At 59.0% G+C, this 18,053-nt stretch overlaps 1 protein-coding gene across 4 annotated transcripts; it reads right to left on the reverse strand.

The window, feature by feature from the left end:
* Positions 1–175: 175 nt before the first annotated feature.
* ANKRD13B (ankyrin repeat domain 13B) lies at positions 176–16,090 on the reverse strand. Of its 4 annotated transcripts, none has more exons than XM_059669287.1 (15): positions 15,956–16,090; positions 6,828–6,963; positions 6,608–6,732; positions 6,476–6,521; positions 5,709–5,852; positions 5,432–5,621; positions 5,288–5,354; positions 4,131–4,212; positions 3,307–3,371; positions 2,949–3,079; positions 2,659–2,816; positions 2,382–2,534; positions 2,136–2,285; positions 1,969–2,045; positions 176–1,497 (listed from the first exon to the last, which is right to left on the reverse strand). In XM_059669287.1, exons 1-15 carry the CDS (start codon positions 16,067–16,069, stop codon positions 1,396–1,398), a joined length of 1,740 nt encoding a protein of 579 aa, XP_059525270.1. In that variant the 5' UTR covers positions 16,070–16,090; the 3' UTR covers positions 176–1,395. The 4 variants fall into 4 exon arrangements, with proteins under 4 accessions (XP_059525270.1, XP_059525269.1, XP_059525268.1 ...); XM_059669286.1 differs by having other exon boundaries at positions 176–1,536; XM_059669285.1 differs by having other exon boundaries at positions 2,122–2,285.
* Between the last annotated feature and the right edge of the window lie 1,963 nt (positions 16,091–18,053).

Raw genomic sequence — 18,053 nt, forward strand, 5'->3', positions numbered from 1 at the left:
TAACGAGCCACCCAGCCTCTACAAATGCTGCCCCCAGGCTCCCCGAGATCCTGACAATGAGCTCAGGATCCACCAGGCACCCTCTTCCCTCAGAGCCCTCCCTACACGGAGGTTCAGAAGGAACCCCAGGCCGCAGGCGGGCGTTCCTCCCCAGTAAAGGCAGACAGGGAAAGCCTCAGGTTTGAAGCCTCTTTAATTTGTGCCTCAGAATCAGTCTGGTGCCCCTGGCATCAGGGAGGGGGTACGAGGAACCGTTTCTCTTTGTTCTTTCCTTCCATCCCTTTTGTGTCCCTTCTGAACCTCCCCAGCGGAGCCCGGAAGGCCCGTCAGAGAGAACCTGGGTCAGGGTGTGCCATGGGCCCCTGCCCCTGGCAGGGTCTGTGCTTCTCTTGGTGGGTGGGGTGGGCAGGGAGAGCCTGGGGTTAGCACCATTGGATGAAAGGTTTTAGAATCAGCCCCGGGGAGGGGGCAAGTGGGGCGCACAACCACGGAGGGCTAGCAGCAGCTGGTGGGACGGGGTGGGTGGTGGTGCCTGGGCCTTCGGCAGCCCCTCTGCATCCAGCCTAGTGTAGGGTCTAGAGCTTGCCCCCAGCCCAATCTGTCCCCCATTTGCCAGAACAGCATGTGGGAGCCAGGCGAGCCCAGGTGTGGGGGGCCACCTTGGACACCCTCCCTGATCACAAAAAAATGTCTTGGGGAAGGGGTCTCCAACCTCTGGCTGCCCAAATTGAAGCTGGGACCACCCTGAGACCTGGGAGGGGTGTGGGGGCTGGGGGAGCTGGGCACCCCGCTAAGTGCACTTGACGCTGAAATGCTGGAGTGGGGGAGGGGCTGGGCCCTGGACGTGCTGGTTTGCGTCTGGAACAAAGCAGCAACACAGCACTTGGGGAGCTCAGCTGCCCCCAGGGGTGAAGAGCGGAAATGCAAAGGCTTCACAGGCAGTGTCCGGGGGTGGGGTCAGTGAGCAGGAAGTAGGGCCAGCCAGGAGCAGGCTATCAGCCCTGGATGATAGCCTGGTCTCCCGCTCAGGACCGCCTGGCTCTGCCCTTGGACAGAGGAGAGGGGTGAGGGTCAGTTACAGCAAAGCAGGGGGACCGGGCCCAGCCAGCTGCCTCCTGGCCTGGCCATGCTGACCCCCTCCTGGTCTGGTGCCTGGTGCCTCCCTACGCCCCCAAGGCGGTGGCTCTGGTCTCCAGCCACAGCGCCTGTGCCTGGGCCAGGGAACCTCGCTCAGGTGGGGCTCACGTGGCGTGGCCGAAGGCCGGACGGTGGCACTACTGCTCGGTCAGTGAGAGCCTCAGGATCCGCTCCAGTTCCTCCTCCTCCTGGCGTGCCCGTCGCCTCCGCTCCTCCTGCTCCCGCGCCGACAGCTCCATGGCCAGCCGCAGCTGCTCATCATAGCTCCGGAACACGTGGCTGCCAGGGCCCGGGCTGGGCTGAGGGCTGGGCACCGCCGTGGGGGTGGCGGGCTGGTGCTGTGGGGTGGGCGGGTTGCTCCTGTGGGCAAGGACGACACATCCAGGGCTCCGGGCGCAACTGCGGGTGAGCAGGGCAGGAGCCAGCATGGAGGCCCCAGGACCGAGCAGTCCTGCCGCCCTCAGTCCTGCTCACCTCCCTGGCTCCCACCCAGTGTGGCAGATCCCAGTCCCTACAAAGCCCATCCACCCAGGGGGGCAGCAGCCAGCGCATGTGGGCATCTTCTAGAACCCTGGCCCCGACACCCGGCCTGGTGAGGGTCTGGAGGCCATGAGGCCTGGCCCCACACCGGCCACTTTAGGAGTTCTGCTCACCCACGCCCTGAGCCAGAAAAGGCTATGGTAGAAACCATCTTGATTCCAGTAGGTCCCTGGTGAGGGGACCACAGTTCCTCTGGGCCAGGAGGGCTGTTCAGTGGGCTGTGTCCTCACCCCATGACAGGGTGTTGGGGTGTTTTGGGGGGGGCATCTCCAAATCCTGGTGGCCACTGACCTGTCCTGTCGGCGACCCTCGCAGGACATGGGGTGAGTGCCCGGCTTGCTGTTGGTTAGCGCCTCCCAGATAGTGACCTGGAGGGAGAGGGCGGGGCCAGTTGGCTGTCGCGGTACCACAGTCAGGTGGCCCCGTGCGTCCAAGGGGACGAACCTGGTCATACTCACTGCCTGCCTCAAGCAGGCTCTGCTGGATGGCAAACTGCAGAAGATCGTCGTCATCGTCGTGGGTCGCGGCCTCCCGCTGGCCACCCAGCACGCTGTAGCCCCGTGGGGCCTCGAACAAGGTGGGAGAGATCTCGCATCCACGGCAGGAGGCTGAGGGCAGGCCGAGGTCAGAGTGGCTCCCCAGGAAGGGGAAGAGGGCTCTGGGGAGGGGGCTGGGCGAGCGAGCTCAGAGGGGGCAGGGCTCACTTGTGGAACTGGAGCTACTGACGCTGGAGGAGTCGCTGCCAGGGGAAGGGGTCTCGCTGCTGGGGCTGCCTCGCACCGAAGGCACGGGCTCGTCGCAGCCGTTGAGGTTCCCGAAGGTGATGCGGGCGTTGAGGATGTGGAAGATCGGGATTTCTGAGGGTGAGGAAACCATCAGGAGCCACCACCCACCCCCTCACACCGTAGACCCCCACTCTCCTTCATCTAAACCCCCCAGCCCCACAACAGCAGCCACGGGGAAGTGGGAATGGGGGCTCACCAATCTTGACAGGGAAGCCGGGAGGCAGGCGCAGGGTAATGAAGTCCCGGAGCTTGGCGAAAAGCGCATTGCTAACAGCCATGAGGTCGATGATGGGAGCTACCTGCTCACACAGGGACAGGGGATGCTCCTCACAAAGCCACAGCTTGGCCTTGAACCTGCCCCCCCAGGATCCCAAGGGGTGAGGGACATTGTAGGAGTGATGCTCCCAGAACCTTCCGGAGCCCCTGCCCCTCCTCCCCGGCCGTCCTGCCCTGCCCACCCCTCCTGAGCACCAGCAGGGGCCTCACTTCTGTGTCTTGGTGGTCAGTTCCATGGGGCGGCCCATGTCACGGTTGCCAAGCTCGAAGTTGGGGTTGAAGTACTCTTCTGCGGTGATGGCAGTGGGGTTGGCTCGGCTCAGAGTCTGGGTGATCAGGGTCTGTACCGCATGGGAGGGGCCCATGAGCCCTGCTCAGCCTCTGATGCGAGGCCAGCCATGTGTATGACAGGCCCAGAGCCATGCCCACTGCCACTGTGGAGCTGGCATGGTCTTGGGCACCGTGGAAAAGAGGTCCTCGCAGGCATGCTAAGCAGGACACCTTCCAGGCCTTCTCCTGAGCCACATCCATACCTGCCCACCAAGGGGCACCCCTGGCCCACACTCACCCCATTTTGGGGGCCCCCGTGCTGCTCAGCAATTCCCAGGAAGGACTGCAGCGGTGTCTTGCAACCTGTAAGAAATGTGGCATCTTGGAAGACACTGCAGCCCTCGGAAGTAACGGCACCCAAGTCGGAGGCAGGAGGCTGGTTCCTGGGGGCGGGGCAGCTGCTTATCCACACCAACATCCAGGCACCTTCACCTGAAGGGGCTGAGACGCGGGGGGCGGGGCCAGGGCCACTATTAGTCTAGCTGGCATAGAACGCAGGCCTTGGGCTCAGGGTAAACTTCCAGTGTCACTCTCCAAGTTGATGACACTGGACAAAAAGTACCTGCTTTGGTGAACAGTTTTGGAATATACGTGCGCATGTGTATGTTTTCTTTCAGGCACTTCCATGTTCATTTGGTCTCCTGTGAGGTAGGAATTATGTCTCTCTGCTTTAGACACAGTAAGTGATGCCCAGAAAGTCAGGTGTAGTATCAACGGGCACAGAGAATCAGTGCAGGGCCGCTCACTTTCTGCCTAGGCTACGTCTCACTGGGCCAGAAGGGCCAACAAAGAGCAGACGTGACCCTTCTCTCCCTTCCCAAACCCAACGCAGACCGTGGTCATCGACCCCTTCCCACTGAGCCCAACCAAATGTTGCCCTGGAAGCATCTTGGCAGCACTCTAGGCAGCCCCCACCAGCCACGAGGGCGTGGCCCTTGAGTTGAAACCCATTTGCCTGAATAGACTATCCTGGCTTTTGCAAGGACGTCAGAGGGATGCTGATGGAGGTGTTCACGTGGAAGCTGGCTCCTCACAGCCCCCGGCGTGCGTCTGCCTCATTACCTTTGACCTTGCCCTTGTGCTGTTCTGAAAGATGCTCTGTCCGTGTCCGGGTGATGAGTTCCACATTGGATGCCCCGTAGACCTGGGGGAAGATGAAGAAAGGGCTCAAAGACAGCTCTGGTCTCCCTGCGCCTGGCTCCCAAGGGCTTCCTGAACTCTTCCCGCAAGGAAGGGTCTGGGGCAGGAGACAGGGGAGCTGCTTGCTCCTCTCTCCAGGCCCTTGAGCAAGGAAATCTATGACATCATTCATTCATTCTCTTATTCATTCAGCAAACATTTTGTGAGGAGTCTTTATGTGCTGGGCACTGAGGCGGGCATCAGGGACACAGTGGTGAACAGGCACAGGCAGACATGATCCCTGCCCTCCTGAGGCTCACAGTTAAGTTGAAGAGACAAGAGAATGGACAGTTACAGTGTGATAGGGACATGCCTTGGTGTGGGGAGCACAGGGCTGTGGGGACAAAACACGACTCTGACCAGCCTACGGAGCCCAGGAGGCTCCCAGGAGGAAAATACAGGCCCTGCAGCACCTGCCAGTCCCTCCACTCAGTGGTGGCACCATGTGGCCCCTGTGGGTGCTGTGGGGGGTCCCAGAGTGACCGACACAGTCTTCTTAAAGGTATAGGCCTGGCTTTGGGGTTAGGTGGCCAGGGTCTGAACCTCAGCTGTCACTTACAGTTATATGACCTTGTACAGATCATTCAACCACCCCAAGCCCCCTTATCCTCCTCATAAAATGGGCCGAGATCCTACTTCATAGAGTTGTTGTGAAGATTACTGAACCGTGGAAGGGGTTCAATAAACATCTGTAAAGTGGGATTAATGGTAGTACTAACCTGAAAGGATTGTTATGAGGATTAAATGAGCACATGTGTGTATGTCTGTGTGATATGTACACCTGTATGGGTGTGTGCATATATATATACACACACACACATATATATAAAATGTCAGAACAGTGCCTTGAGCATGAATATAATAAGTGCTCAATAAGCCCTGACCATTCTCATCAGTTGCCTCTTACTCTAGTGCCCTGCCCTCAATGCTGCACGGCTTCTGCACCCCCAAGGCTGAGAGACGGTGTTCAGGAAACCCCGGCCCGGCTCCCTGTAGGCAGGAGTGTGGCGGGGTCTGGCGCCAGGGAGCTATGGGCTCACCTTGGCTTCGTACCCATTCACCACTTCAGTCTTCTCGCTGCGCCAGCCCAGGATGCCCGTCTTGTTCCTGAGGGATCAGAGTGGCCCAGGTGAGGAGGCAGCCCACCAGGCCGGCTCCCGGCCATCGAGGCCATGCCCACTCACCTCTCAAAGGAGATGTTCTTGGTGTCAAGCTGTGTGGTGACAACAGGCGCAGTGAGCCGGCTCAGCACCTGCTCCTCCGTGGGCTGAGCCGCAGCCAGCAGCAGCTCGCGGTCCTGCCCGGCCAGCGCCAGCGTCTCCGTGTACACTACCCGGCGGTCGTGGTCGATCTCCATGACCACGGCACTGGTATCTGCCAGCCAGGGAACAGCACGGAGGTAAGGGGCAGCATGGAGCCGTCTCCAGCCTCCCGACCCTGCCCCACCCCCTGCTGCCTGACCTTGGCCCCTGAAGACGAAGCTGCGGTTCCCTCGCTGCCACGTCATATGGTCGAAGCCCAGGAGTGTGGTGTCTACCCGCAGGTTCTGCCCGCTCTTCCACACTCTGTAGGTGTCACTAGGGCAGATCTTGGACACCAGGGGCACTAGGTGGAAGGGAAGGTCAGAGGTGGCTTCGGTTTGCCAGACCCACCCAACTTGGGCCACCTCAGGGCATGGGCGTCAGGTGTGGCCAGGAAAGGATAAGGAACTGATAGGAGATAAACTGCTCCCCACACCCCCCCCCCCCCCACACACACACACAACATAAACCACAGCCACTCAGAAAGGAGCAATCTGAGGTCGGAGACCGGCATGTGTCAGCTGCCACCCAGTCCCTAATACCCGCCGTCTGTTCATTCATTCACTCCATCTTTCACCCAGTCTTCCCACAAATGTTTATTAAACACCTACTGTGTGCCAGGCACTATTCCAGTCACTGGGGACAAAACACTGAACAAGACAGGACCCCTGCCCTCCTGGAGCTTACCTTCAAGCAAGGGGTGACAGGTAACAAACAAATGAGCAAATCATTGCAAAGAGAAGGAAATAATAATAATGGGGTTGAGACAGAGTCTGAGGCAGTGCGTGAAGGCCTGGCTGGTGGCACTGAGCTGAGAGCCAAGAGATGAGGAGCTACAGTAAGAGCTGTGGGAAGGGTGCGGGAGGCAGGGGAGCAGCAAGTGCAAAAGCCCTGAGGTCCCGAGAGACCCGCATCAGCGCCTCTTACCCCAGCTCGTGAATTCCCACTTCATCTCCACGTAGAAGTCCTGGGCCTGGAGGATGAAAGGAGAGTGGCGAAGTCTGTGCCACAGGCAGGGTCCCAGGGCTCCAAGGGGAAGGCTGAGGGGCTGGCCCTCACCTTGCGTAGCTTCTCCAGGAGCACGGGGATGCCCGCCAGCCGCTTCACCACCCGCTGGTAGTCCCGGTACCGCAGCACCAGCTGTACCAGCTCCAGGTCCCGGGTACTCACCGCTTCCTGAAGCACTGGGGGAGGGGGAGGCACAGCAGTGTCACCGGGCAGGTGAGGACAGGATGCCGGGGAAACCTGGCTGGGGGGCTGGGGTTGACGGGGTGCCCACCTGTCCAGCCGCTGCGATTCTCCCTGCCCACGTCTGCACCGTGTGCCAGGAGCACTCGGGCACACTCGAGGTGCCCCAGGGTGGTGGCCAGGTGCAGGGGAGTCCGCCCACGGGGATCCAGTTGCTCGATGTCCACCTGGAGGAGGAGGTGAAGACGAAGGCCTGGTCACTCCCGAAGCAGCCCCTCTGAACCAGAGCCTCTAAGAAGGCAGCCACCACCTGCGGCCTGCCGCCTGCCTGCACATCTCATGAGGCAACGGGAGGGTCAGACACAGTTAACTGGGGCCAGGAGAGCGGAGAGGGGCTCTCGGGACAGGACAGGAAGTAACTCAGAGAGGGAGGGCTTCCTCCTTTCCTGTCCACCTAGGTCCCGACTGGGTCTGCTCCTCCACGGCCAGTGGGCTGCCAGCGGAGAGTAAGCCTGGGGCCGACAGGTGGCCTGGAGAGGCTGCTGGCCAAGGAGGGCCGCTGAGACAGGACATATCCTCAGGGCCCGAGACCGGGAAGGGCCACCAATTTAGACCCTTGACGTTATCACTGAGATCTAGCCAACAGTTGCAGTAATGCATTATAGGAATGCATGAAAGAATACGTTCATGGTACAACTTCAAACCCATGTACAGTGCCTGTGGGACACTATGTATTATCATTGTTTTAAACATATTTTTAGTGAGTTCAGAGAGGAAGGGAGAGGGAGAGAGAGATAGAAACATCAATGATGAGAGAGAATCATTGACTGGCTGCCTCCTCCATGTCCCCTACTGGAGATCGAGCCCGCAACACAGAAGGGCATGTGCCCTTGACCAGAATTGAACCCAGGACCCTTGAGTCCACAGGCCAACGCTCTATCCACTGAGCCAAACCGGCTAGGCTGTATTATCAAGTTATAAATCCTATTACTGTTTTGTGAATAGCACAATTATACTGCACACACATATAGGTGTACATATCACACAGACATACACACACATGTGCTCATTTAATCCTCATAACAATCCTTTCAGGTTAGTACTACCATTAATCCCACTTCACAGATGTTTATTGAACCCCTTCCACGGTTCAGTAATCTTCACAACAACTCTATGAAGTAGGACCTCGGCCCATTTTATGAGGAGGAAAAGGAGGCTTGGGGTGGTTGAATGACCTGCACAAGGCCCCATAACTGTTAGTGACAGCTGAGGTTCAGACCCTGGCCACCTAACCCCAAAGCCAGGCCTATACCCTTAAGAAGACTGTGTCGGTCACTCTGAAACCCCCACAGCACCCACCAGGCCACATGGTGCCACCACTGAGTGGAGGGACTGGCAGGTGCCGCAGGGCCTGTATTTTCCTCCTGGGAGCCTCCTGGGCTCCGTAGGCTGGTCAGAGTCTCTGTGTTTTGTTCCCACAGCCCTGTGCTCCCCACACCAAGGCATGTCCCTATCACACTGTAACTGTCCATTCTCTTGTCTCTCCAAATTAATTGTGAGTCTCCGTGGGTTGAATGGTGGTGCCCCTCCCCCCACAAAATGTCTACATCTTAATCCCCCATAACCTTTGAATGTGACATTTTTCAGAAAAAGGGTCTTTGCAGATATAGTATTTGTTAAGGATCTCAAGACGAAGTCAGCCTGGCTTCTCCAGGTGGGCCCTAAGTCCAGTGATGTGCCTTTATAAGACACACAGAGAGGAGACGTTCCATGTGAAGACGGGGGCAGAGACTGGAGTTATGCAGCCGCCAGCCCGGGACGCTGCTGAGAGTTACCAGAAGCTGGAGAGGAAGAATTCTCTTCTAGAGTCTTTGGTGGGAGTGGGGTCCTGCTGACACCTTCAGTTTGAATTTTCAACCTCCATAATTATGAGGAAATAAATTTTTAAAAAGATTTTTAAAATTGATTTTTAGAGCGAGAAGAAGGGAAACACCGATGTGAGAACAAAGCACGCCCCCGACCAGGGATGGAGCCCGCACACTGGGCATGCGCCCGACCGGGAACTGAACCAGCAGCCTTTCGGTGCGTGGGACGATGCCCAACAGAGACGCACCGGCCACGGTGAGAATAAATTTTTGTCTCAATGCATCCACTTTGGAAATAAAAAGGGAAATCTTAAAAGCATTTTGGAAAATGAGACACACTATGTATGGAGGAACAAACACAGGAAAGCTTGCCTATTTCGCATGAGAAACCATGTGAGCTGGAAGACAATAGCATGGACTCTTCAAGGTGCTAGGGGGGAAATGTCCAACTAGAATTCTATATCCTGTAAAGAGTATCCTTTAAAAATAAAGGGGAAATAAAGATTTTTCATAAACAAACAAAACTTAAGAGAATGTGTCACCAGAAGACGTTCAATAAATGTTAAAGAAAGTTATCCAGGTGGCAGGGAAATGATACAAGATGGAAACTTACATCTAAGAAATGAAGGCTGCCCCAAATGGTAAATTTGTGACTAAGTACAAGAAGGTCAATAAAATATTTAAAACCCACAAGAATAAGAGATGTCAGCAGGTGAGAGATTTTAACACATCTTTAGAACATGGAAAGTGGCTGGGGCATTACTGACGTGGGAGCCTCAGTGAGTAGCGAGCCAGATCACCCGCTAGCACTCTTGAAAGGTATAGAACAGGCAGATGTGGGAGTGAGGCTCAGAGGGAAACACAGGGGCTGATTAAAACTCAGAACCCCTGGCCCCCTCTCCAACCTTATCATGCGGGGAGATGCCCCTTTGCCCTGCACAGGACGCCAGGGGTTATTCTCTGTGGAAACTGAGCCTGAGCTGCACTGGACTCAGGGACACTGGCCTGAGGATGAGGTCATGGAGTGAGCCGTGAGAGCCCAGGCCCATCCCTGCCTCAGGTCCCCACCCACTGGCAGCCAGGTGGCCCCATCCCACCCCTAGCAGGAGAACAGAGAGGCAGGAGACACCAAAGACCTCTGGGTACAGACATTTGGGGATCCTGCAGTAAGCAGGCCAGCTTGCCACCCAATCCCCTGACAGTAGCACCCATGCATCAGTAAGCTCCACAGCCCCATTCTTCTTCTTTTTTTTTAATTGATTTAAGAGAGAGAGAAACATGGATTTGTTGTTCTACTTATTTATGCATTTGTTGGTTGTTTCTTTATGTGCCCTGACCGGGGACCGAACCCACAACCTTGGTGTGTTGGGACAACGTTCTAACCAACCGAGCTACCCGGCCAGGATGCCCTATTCTTAAATATGCCCCACAGCCAGGGATGACTGGACATTTGAGGAAACCTGCCAACATAAAGAGACCCAAAATAGGCAAATGGATTTTAAAAAAACCCAGAGGAAACACTGTCAATGCAGGAAACGGAAGAAAGCTTTTTTGGAGGAAAACAGCAATTTACATCCTCGGAGAAATAGGAAAAGATCATTGTACTCAAAAACCAGAACGGGACATCGTGACCTCCCATGACCTCTCTCCTCTCCCTGGCTTTCCTCAGGTCAGCCATTCCTGGACAGCTGCACCTGCCCCAGTTCTCCCATCACAGGAAACAGTGCCTCATTCACTCCCTTTCCAGGTTAAAAAACTCCCAAACTCTCTTTATCTCTTCCTTTTCTCTCACCTTTCATATCCAATCCACCTTCAAAACAGGCCCAGGGTCTTCTCAGTGTCATCCCCCCAGGCTGCCATCCTGCCTTAGGCGTCCCCTCTCTCACCTGGTGGCCTCCATGCCTCCTCACTGGTCTCTTCACGCCTCTCCTGACTCCTTCCTTAGGTCCGGTCCCCACATGGCCCATCGAGAGCAGCTACCGCAATCCCTTGAAATGTTCCCCAGGTCCTTTCGCTCAAAACCTGTCCGTGGCTTCCCGTCCAATAGCCCTGGACTTGAACTCGTGTGCTCCGCCCTCGCCCCCCCCCCCTCCTCCGGACTCCACTCCCACACGCTGGCCTTCGCTGCAACCCTCTTCTCCTGACGCCCAGGGAGCCACTTCACTCCCGTCGCTGCTCAAATGTCACCTCCTTAGAAAGGCCTGCGCCGACAGCCCATCTTAAATGACAGGTGCTGTTTGCCTAGCGATTGACCCTTATCTTGTGTTAGTTCTCTTTCCACATTAAATCGCTTGTTTGTTTTTTTCATGGTCTCCCTGACCTAAACTGTAAGCCCCACAAAGGGAGTGTCCCTCTCGCTTCTGTTCAATGCTGGATGCCCAGTTCCAGGCAGCGCCTGGCACAGAACTGGCGCTTAATAAATACACAGCAAATAAATGCGCAACAAATACACAGATGACTATATATGAGGGCCAGGGAGAGGGGAAGGCAGTAAGTGTAAAACTGATAAACCACGGAATCGTTGTACAAGTATGCTGTTGATAATTATGGGGGTTAAAAAACAATTCTAGAGTTCAAAGTAGTCGCCTCTGGGGAATGAGATGGGAGGTGGGGAGAGGCGGAGTGAGGACCGCGGCTTTTCATTAGAAGCCTTCTATCAACAGTTAAATATTTTAAAACATGGATATGAACTCCTTTGTCAAAAAGAAAGCACTTTAAATTATATTATTTTTATAACCTTGTGTTGGCATTTCTTCATTTTCAAGGATACCAGGAGCCTTAAAAAAGTGTACCTGGCCCCTGTGGCCCTCTGAGCTGTGACTCAGAAATGTGAGCGGCCCTCCTGCGGCCCCTCCACACCAGCTCCCCACAGGGGAAGGTGAGCGTGGGTTGGGCTGGGACCCTCAGGGCCCCGCCCTGGATAGGGTGCTGAGCCCTGGGGTGGGACGGGGGAGGACCCACAGAGCCTGCGCTGGCTGGGGCAGTCAGGAGGCCTTCCCGTGGGGCTGCAGCTGAGCCGTCTCACCAGCCCTGCCCCAGATGCTGCTGCTAACAAGGCCCCAGGGAGCTGGCAGGGCACCCAGCCCAGCCCCAGGGCTCCAGAAGCTGCCTGCCACCTGCCCCCTCAGGTACCTCAGTTCCAGGCTCCAGAGAGCAGCTGGCACTGCCTGGAGGGCAGGGGTGCCCCTCCTCACTCCCACTCCTTAAGAGACCTACCCACACCCTCCTCAGGTCCCCAGGGCACAGCTGTTTTCCAAGGGCCCTGCATACACACAACCGACCAAGCCCCAAAGCAGCTCCCCCACCTGCTCAAAGCAGAGCCTACAGTGCAAGAGGCACCTTGCCCCGGGCCCAGGTGGGAGAATTCATTAATACCCTCGGCAAAGCCCTGAGCTATTTAATTGCTGGAATGAAAAGGTTTCCCATGAAACCCAACACCCGGCGCTCCCCACCAAGAGAATGGAAACTCTGAATCCCAGCAGGCCTCAGCTGGAGGCAAACGCAGGGGTCTCTCCAGCTTAAGAGCCTGGGCTCCCTGGGAGGTCCCCACTCCTGAGAGGTCCCCCCTCAGGCACACACACACGTGCAGGTACCACAAGGATACACTCTCATACTCCTGCCTCCACGCTCACAGTATGTGTGCACCCAAAGTGTGCAAGCGCATGCGTGCCAGCTGCCCTCTGGCTCTACAGGTGTCTACTCATGTGTAACACACGTGATGGCTGCCAGCATATTAGCACATGCACACCTCTCACACCCACACACAGGGTATATTTTCAAACTTGGTTAGCGCTAGCAGAATCCTTTTGTTAGGTGACATCTTACAAGGACACTCCAAATGTATAGACTAAGCACAGGTGCTGGAGAAGGGAGACGGGCCCAGTGGGTGAGGCCTTGCCTGCGCAGTTTTGTCTCTTTTCCCCGGCCCCCTCCCTCCTCCAGCCCCAGGGGGACAGCTGGAGTCCCGTGTGGTCACTGCTTCTCCGTTCTCCCACCGGACCATGAGGTGTAGGGACAGGTATGCCTGAGTCACTCAAGGGGGAGGGAGGCAGAATGCTGCCTCTAGCTGGGTTGAGCAGGTGGGGGTGGCATCTGCTAACTCTCCCTTCACCCTGCCTCCTCCATCCTGCCCCACGCAGCCCCTCCCCTCAACCCAGACACATTGATTTTTGGTTTCTGGGGTTTGTGGCTCTCTCCCCTGAGCTTCCCAACTCACCAGCTGTGGTGACGGCCCACACCTGAACTGCTCACTTTGGGGGCCGGGGGGAGGGGTCATAGGTGCTGGTGGACACAACAGGCACCTTGGGTGGGGCAGCCTCTGCCTGAGCATCCAGGGGCCCCACAATCCCATCTCGCCCGCCTCCAGGTCAGAAGGATGAGCTGGGGAAAGCAGGAAGGAAGACCGTGGTGGAGGCAGCCCCAGGAAGAAAGATGTTTCCCTAGAATCACAGTCTGGCCCTCTCCCGAGTGCCTGTTGCCAGGGGAGGAATCCTGCTCCCCTCAGCCCTCCCACAGGGAGCTATACACTCTAGCCTCCCCCTCCCGCCCCCAGGGAACACCAGAGACTTGTGACTCCAGAACCAGGGCCATGGCCAGCTGGCTTTGCCAACCTCAGGACTTTGCCAGCCAAGAGGGAACTGGCACACCCCAGCCCCCTCCCAACCTGGCAGGACATATGCAAAGCAGGAAACAGGGCACCCAGCAGCCATGTACTGCTGGGTGCCAGCTAGGGGTGGTCATGGACCCTTCCCTTCACCAAAGAAAACACCCTCTCAGCACCTCCCATCTCCCTACCACTTCCTGCTTCCAGCCCCCAAAAGAGTTGGGGTGGGCACTGAGCAAAGCCCATGAGCCTACCATCCCATCCCCCTCTTCGGGCAGACAGCATTGCCAAGCCTGCCCACAGGAGGGCCTCTGCGGGGCTTTCTTGGAGTGAAGAAGAGGCAGCTATGCCAGGCGACAGACCAGGGAAACCCAGATGCTGTGCTAGAGGAATGCCTGGCTGTCTTCTGTGACAGCTTGTGCCAGGAGAACCAGGGGCCAGGGACTCCCAGCTGGAATTCCAGGAGTCTGTGGTGGTCTCATGATGCTGGGTGGCTGCCCCCAGGCCCACCCTCTGCAGGAAATGGTGGGTTGGGCACCTTCAGCTCTCCCTGGGAGCCTGAGGCCCTGGGGACTGAGCAGGCGCATGTGGATGCAAGGGTCATTCTGGGTCAGTCCTGAAGATAAGCAACAGCCAGGGGCCTCTCCCTCCCAGACTGACTGGCACCCCCCTTCTCGGCATGCGCAGAGCCAAGGAGAGGGCTGGCCTGATTCCTTTGTGGTTGAACAAGGGTTAACCTCACCAGTGCCCTATATTCCCCCTGGCCTGGATCAGACCAAGTGGTGTCCATTTCCAGGAGACACTAACTCCCCAGGGCAGGTGGGGGTGGGGCAGTGGGAGAGTGGGGATGGGGTGTGCCTGGTGCCTGGTTTCCGTGGCAGCCTGAGAGGAGGGAAAGAGGAACAGGCACAGCAGCCCCAAACCACCCCACCTGCAGCAGGTCCCAGAGCTCATCCCCCAGCCTCACCCCGGCACCAGGTACCGCCCGTCAGAGAGGCCGGGTGAAAGAGCCTTTTCCCCTGGACCACTTTGCCTCTCTCCAGTCTCTGCAAGAAAAAGACCGCCCACCTCTCCGGCAAAGGATGTGACTGAGGGAAGAAGGAGATTCGGCCACCAGCCTCTAGCAACCCTGCAGCCCACCATCCCTCAACCACCCCATGAGGACGTTCCTCTCCGCTCAGTCCTCAGTCCCTCCAGCTGTAACCTCTGCCGGAGGCTTGTCTTCTTTTGTCCTCGGGGGACAGAGGCGGAGGAGAGGTTAGACCAGACGAGACTGGACAGTCTGCACTCGCACTGCACTTCCCCGTCCACACTCGCATCACCAGCACCGAGTCTCCCTGAGGGCAGGGCTGCTCACCTTCGCTCCCCAGGACCCACCACTCTGACCTGGCTTTCTTTTCCAGGCCCCTCTGGCTGAAAACCACTTCCGTGATGATGGGCAAATAGAGGCACGGTCGGAGGAGCAAGTTAGAGCATCCCTGTGTAAGCGGAGGGAGGATGGAAGTGGACACCCCAACCAGCCCAGACACTTGGAGGCTCGGGTCACCCCAACCCTTCCTGGGACTGCTATGCAGAGATGGTGCTGTGCTGGGGGGGAGGGGGGGGGCTCAGTGGTAGCCTCGGAGACACACTTTGACCCCTCCCTGCTTCGCTGTCTGGTGATGCCCTCCTCTTCCCTTGGGAAGCAGACAGCTGTTCAGACTGAACTCCCTGCGACTCAGGAAGAGACCCTCCAAGGGGGCGACTCCGGAGCAAACCACTCCCAGCCCATGACCCCCGGACTGCGGCCAAGTCCGCAGGCCTCACCGGAGGCACCCCCAGGCAGGCGGGGCCCAGCTCTGGCTCCTGCTTCCCCACTGTGGAGGGTGACTGCCATGCCAAGAGTGCCTACCTGTGGCCTGGGGGCCGAGGGTGGAGTTGGGAACCACGTGTGACCTGTGCCTGCCTCCCTCCTGAAGAATGACCAGAAGACCCCAGATTCTTGGAAGCCACAGTCCGGCAAAAGCTGGCTGACCCATCTGTTCTCACCGACTAGCAAGAACCAGGGAGCCTGCTGTGTGTGCAGAACCTCCGATCATTCCTGTGGCCGGTGGCTCAGCTTCCTCAGAATCTAAAAGCCAGGCCCCAGCACCAGGGCAGGAGCGCGCCTTTCAGCACCGGGCAAGGCCCTCGGGGCTTCCCCAGGAGGGTTCCTTTCTCCACGCCCCATTACGAAGCCGCTTCTGGGGTCTGCAGGATCCAGGGCTCTGCCCAGCCCGAGGAAAGACAAGCACTCGCCGTGAGGGCAGAGGGCACTGGGTGGGGCTGGGATGCCGGGAGTGTCACGCAGCCTGTTCTCTGATCCGGATGTATGACCCCCCACCCCCGCCCCCGGCCTTGCCCACCTCCGCACACTCTCCCGGGAGGTGTCTGAGTGGGGCGGCTTCTCCCACCACATGGCTCTCAGACCGAGCCGGCGGCCCCTCCCCGAAGCCCCCCTGCCTCGGCGAAGGAGGAGCACAGTGTCCCCCACCCCGGTCCGAGCAGGTCCGGGACACGTGTGGGGCGCCCGTCCCCGCCGGAGGGGAGCGGGCGAGGGGCTGCACCCACCACTCTCTCCGGGGCAGCGAGCACAGACGCCGCGGCGTGAACAAAGAGGCGCTGCAAACTCGCCGGGGAGGCGGGACAGCACGCGCCGCGCCCCCTCCCCACGCCGGGCGGGCGGGCGTGCCCAGCCGCGGGGTCCCCGCCGCGCCCCGACGGCGCGCTCACCTGGCCCGCGCGGACCTCCTTCTCCAGCTCGCGGTGGCGGTTGTGCCACACCAGGTAGTGCAGCGGGTACTTGCCCTCGGGCCCCTTCCTGGCGGCGGCGGCGGCGGGGATCATCGCCCGCTCCTCATGCCGGGGCCGCGGCGCCCGGCCCGCGAGGAGGGACGGCGCCGGAGCCGGGGCGTGGGGCCGCGGGGCGGGGGGCCGGCGCTGCCTGCTCGCGAGGCTGCGGCTCGGGCATGTGCGAGCGGCGCCGGCGGGCGGAGGCGGCGCGCCGGGCGCGAGGAGAGCGGCGCGGGCCGCGGGCGTCCTCGCGAGGCGGCGGCGGCGGCGGCGGGGGGCGGCGCGGAGAGGCCCCCACCCGCCCGGAGAGGGAGAGGGAGCGGGCTCCCGTGGCGCGGACTCGCGCCTTGTCTCCCACACCCCCGCACACAAAGACGCCGCTGGGCTGAGGGTGCAGGCTCCCGCCGCGGGCGCGGGGGCGCACAGGGCGCGGGGCCCCGGGGACGCCGCCGCCGCCGCCGGGACGCGCGCCCACAGCCCCCGGCTTCCCGCAGCCGCATAGCCCGGCCCTCTGCCGGAGCGGCTGGCGAGGGATGCGGGGATGCAGGGGAGAGGGGAGGGGACCTGGGTGCTCCAGGCAAGGCTGGTTATAGCTCGGCCCCGCGGCATGATGGGGCTTGTAGTCCACCTGGTGGAACCGGGGGTGGCGAGTGGCCGGGGACGTCCCGTACGGTCTCCCCCTCATCCCATGAAGGCGTGGGGAAGGAGCCGGGCCTGCCCGGATCGGAGGCAGAGTCCCGACGCCAGGTGGGCTGGGTCGCAACCCCACCCACGGGCATTTTGCCTTTGGATGGGGAGGGGAGGGGATACAGGCCTCGCTTCAGCATTGGGGGCGCGGGAAGGTGTGTCCTTCAGGACTGAGTTTGGATCCCAGCAGAAGGTGAGAAAGGATCCAGATTCCCTGAAGAGTGACTGGTTGGGACTCCCGAAAAGGTAAGGGGCTTTGGTACCAGGAGTCATTGGAGCAACCAGGGGTCTGGCGCCTGAGTTATTCCATAGGAGTCTTCCCTGCCCTTTTATAAAATTAAACTCCATGTTCCACCCTTGACATTGGAAAGAGAACGTCCAGTCAGACTGCGAGGACAGCCCCCCGCCCCCATACGCTGTCCTCTGCGAGGACCAGAGTGGGGCTGGGCAGAGCGAGCAGCAGGTGGCAGCTCCCCACCTCCACCTCAGGAGAGAGAGTGACTGATTCCAGAGGCGGTCACCTTCCTAAGTAACCCCAGGGCAGAGCGGTCCTGCCAGAAGGGTCCTGCAGGTGCTGTGGTAAAAGTGGATTTGGCCTCTGAGCCCTAGAGGCTTGGTCCAGTCCCTGGAAGGCAGAGGGACTGGGATGTTAGAGACCTGCGTTGGGATTCCTCCTTACCAATGGCCTGACCTTAATTAAGCAAACTGCTGAAATAGTCTGGTTTCTCAGACCTCTCACCTCTAAAATAAGACTGGAAACGACCTCCTGGGGAGAGCTAAAGGGAGTATCTGCCCTGGAAACGGCGCATCCCTCCCGCAAGCAGGCGGACTGAGATAGGGGGCCGGGGCCAGGCACGATGCCTTGGTGAGCCCACCTTACTACCAGACGGGAATAAGGAATTCCGCACCGGCCCTCCTTAGAACAACCCAAAGCGTTCGTGTGGGAGGTGCTAGCGAAAGCTTGCAAACTCTCCGCGCCTCTCTCAGGTGACTTTGTGTGGTCTTCTCTCCTACCTCCTCCACACCCTGCGGTGCCAGGCCCGGAGGGCGGGGAAGGATGAGGGGAGAGTGGACGGCCTCGCCCCTTTCTCCAGCCGGGGAGGAGCCAGCTGGTGTCCCTGGCAGCCGGGGACCACTGCCCACCTCTACCGCGAGGGGTCAGCAGAGTGTCGCGGCTGCAGCCTGCGTTGAGGAGGGGGCTGGAGAGGGGGAGGGACCGCTAGGAGTGGCCGGGAGAATGCCTGTACGTTTCCTTATTAAATTCTTCTTAGAACCTTGTGTGTGATTTCTCTTTGACTGTTCTGCCTCCTGAGGTGACGACATGTCCAAAAGGAAATCCTGAAATCCTTTT

This window comes from Myotis daubentonii, chromosome 16 (genome assembly GCF_963259705.1).
Source record: "Myotis daubentonii chromosome 16, mMyoDau2.1, whole genome shotgun sequence".
In the NCBI taxonomy this organism is placed as follows: domain Eukaryota; kingdom Metazoa; phylum Chordata; class Mammalia; order Chiroptera; family Vespertilionidae; genus Myotis; species Myotis daubentonii.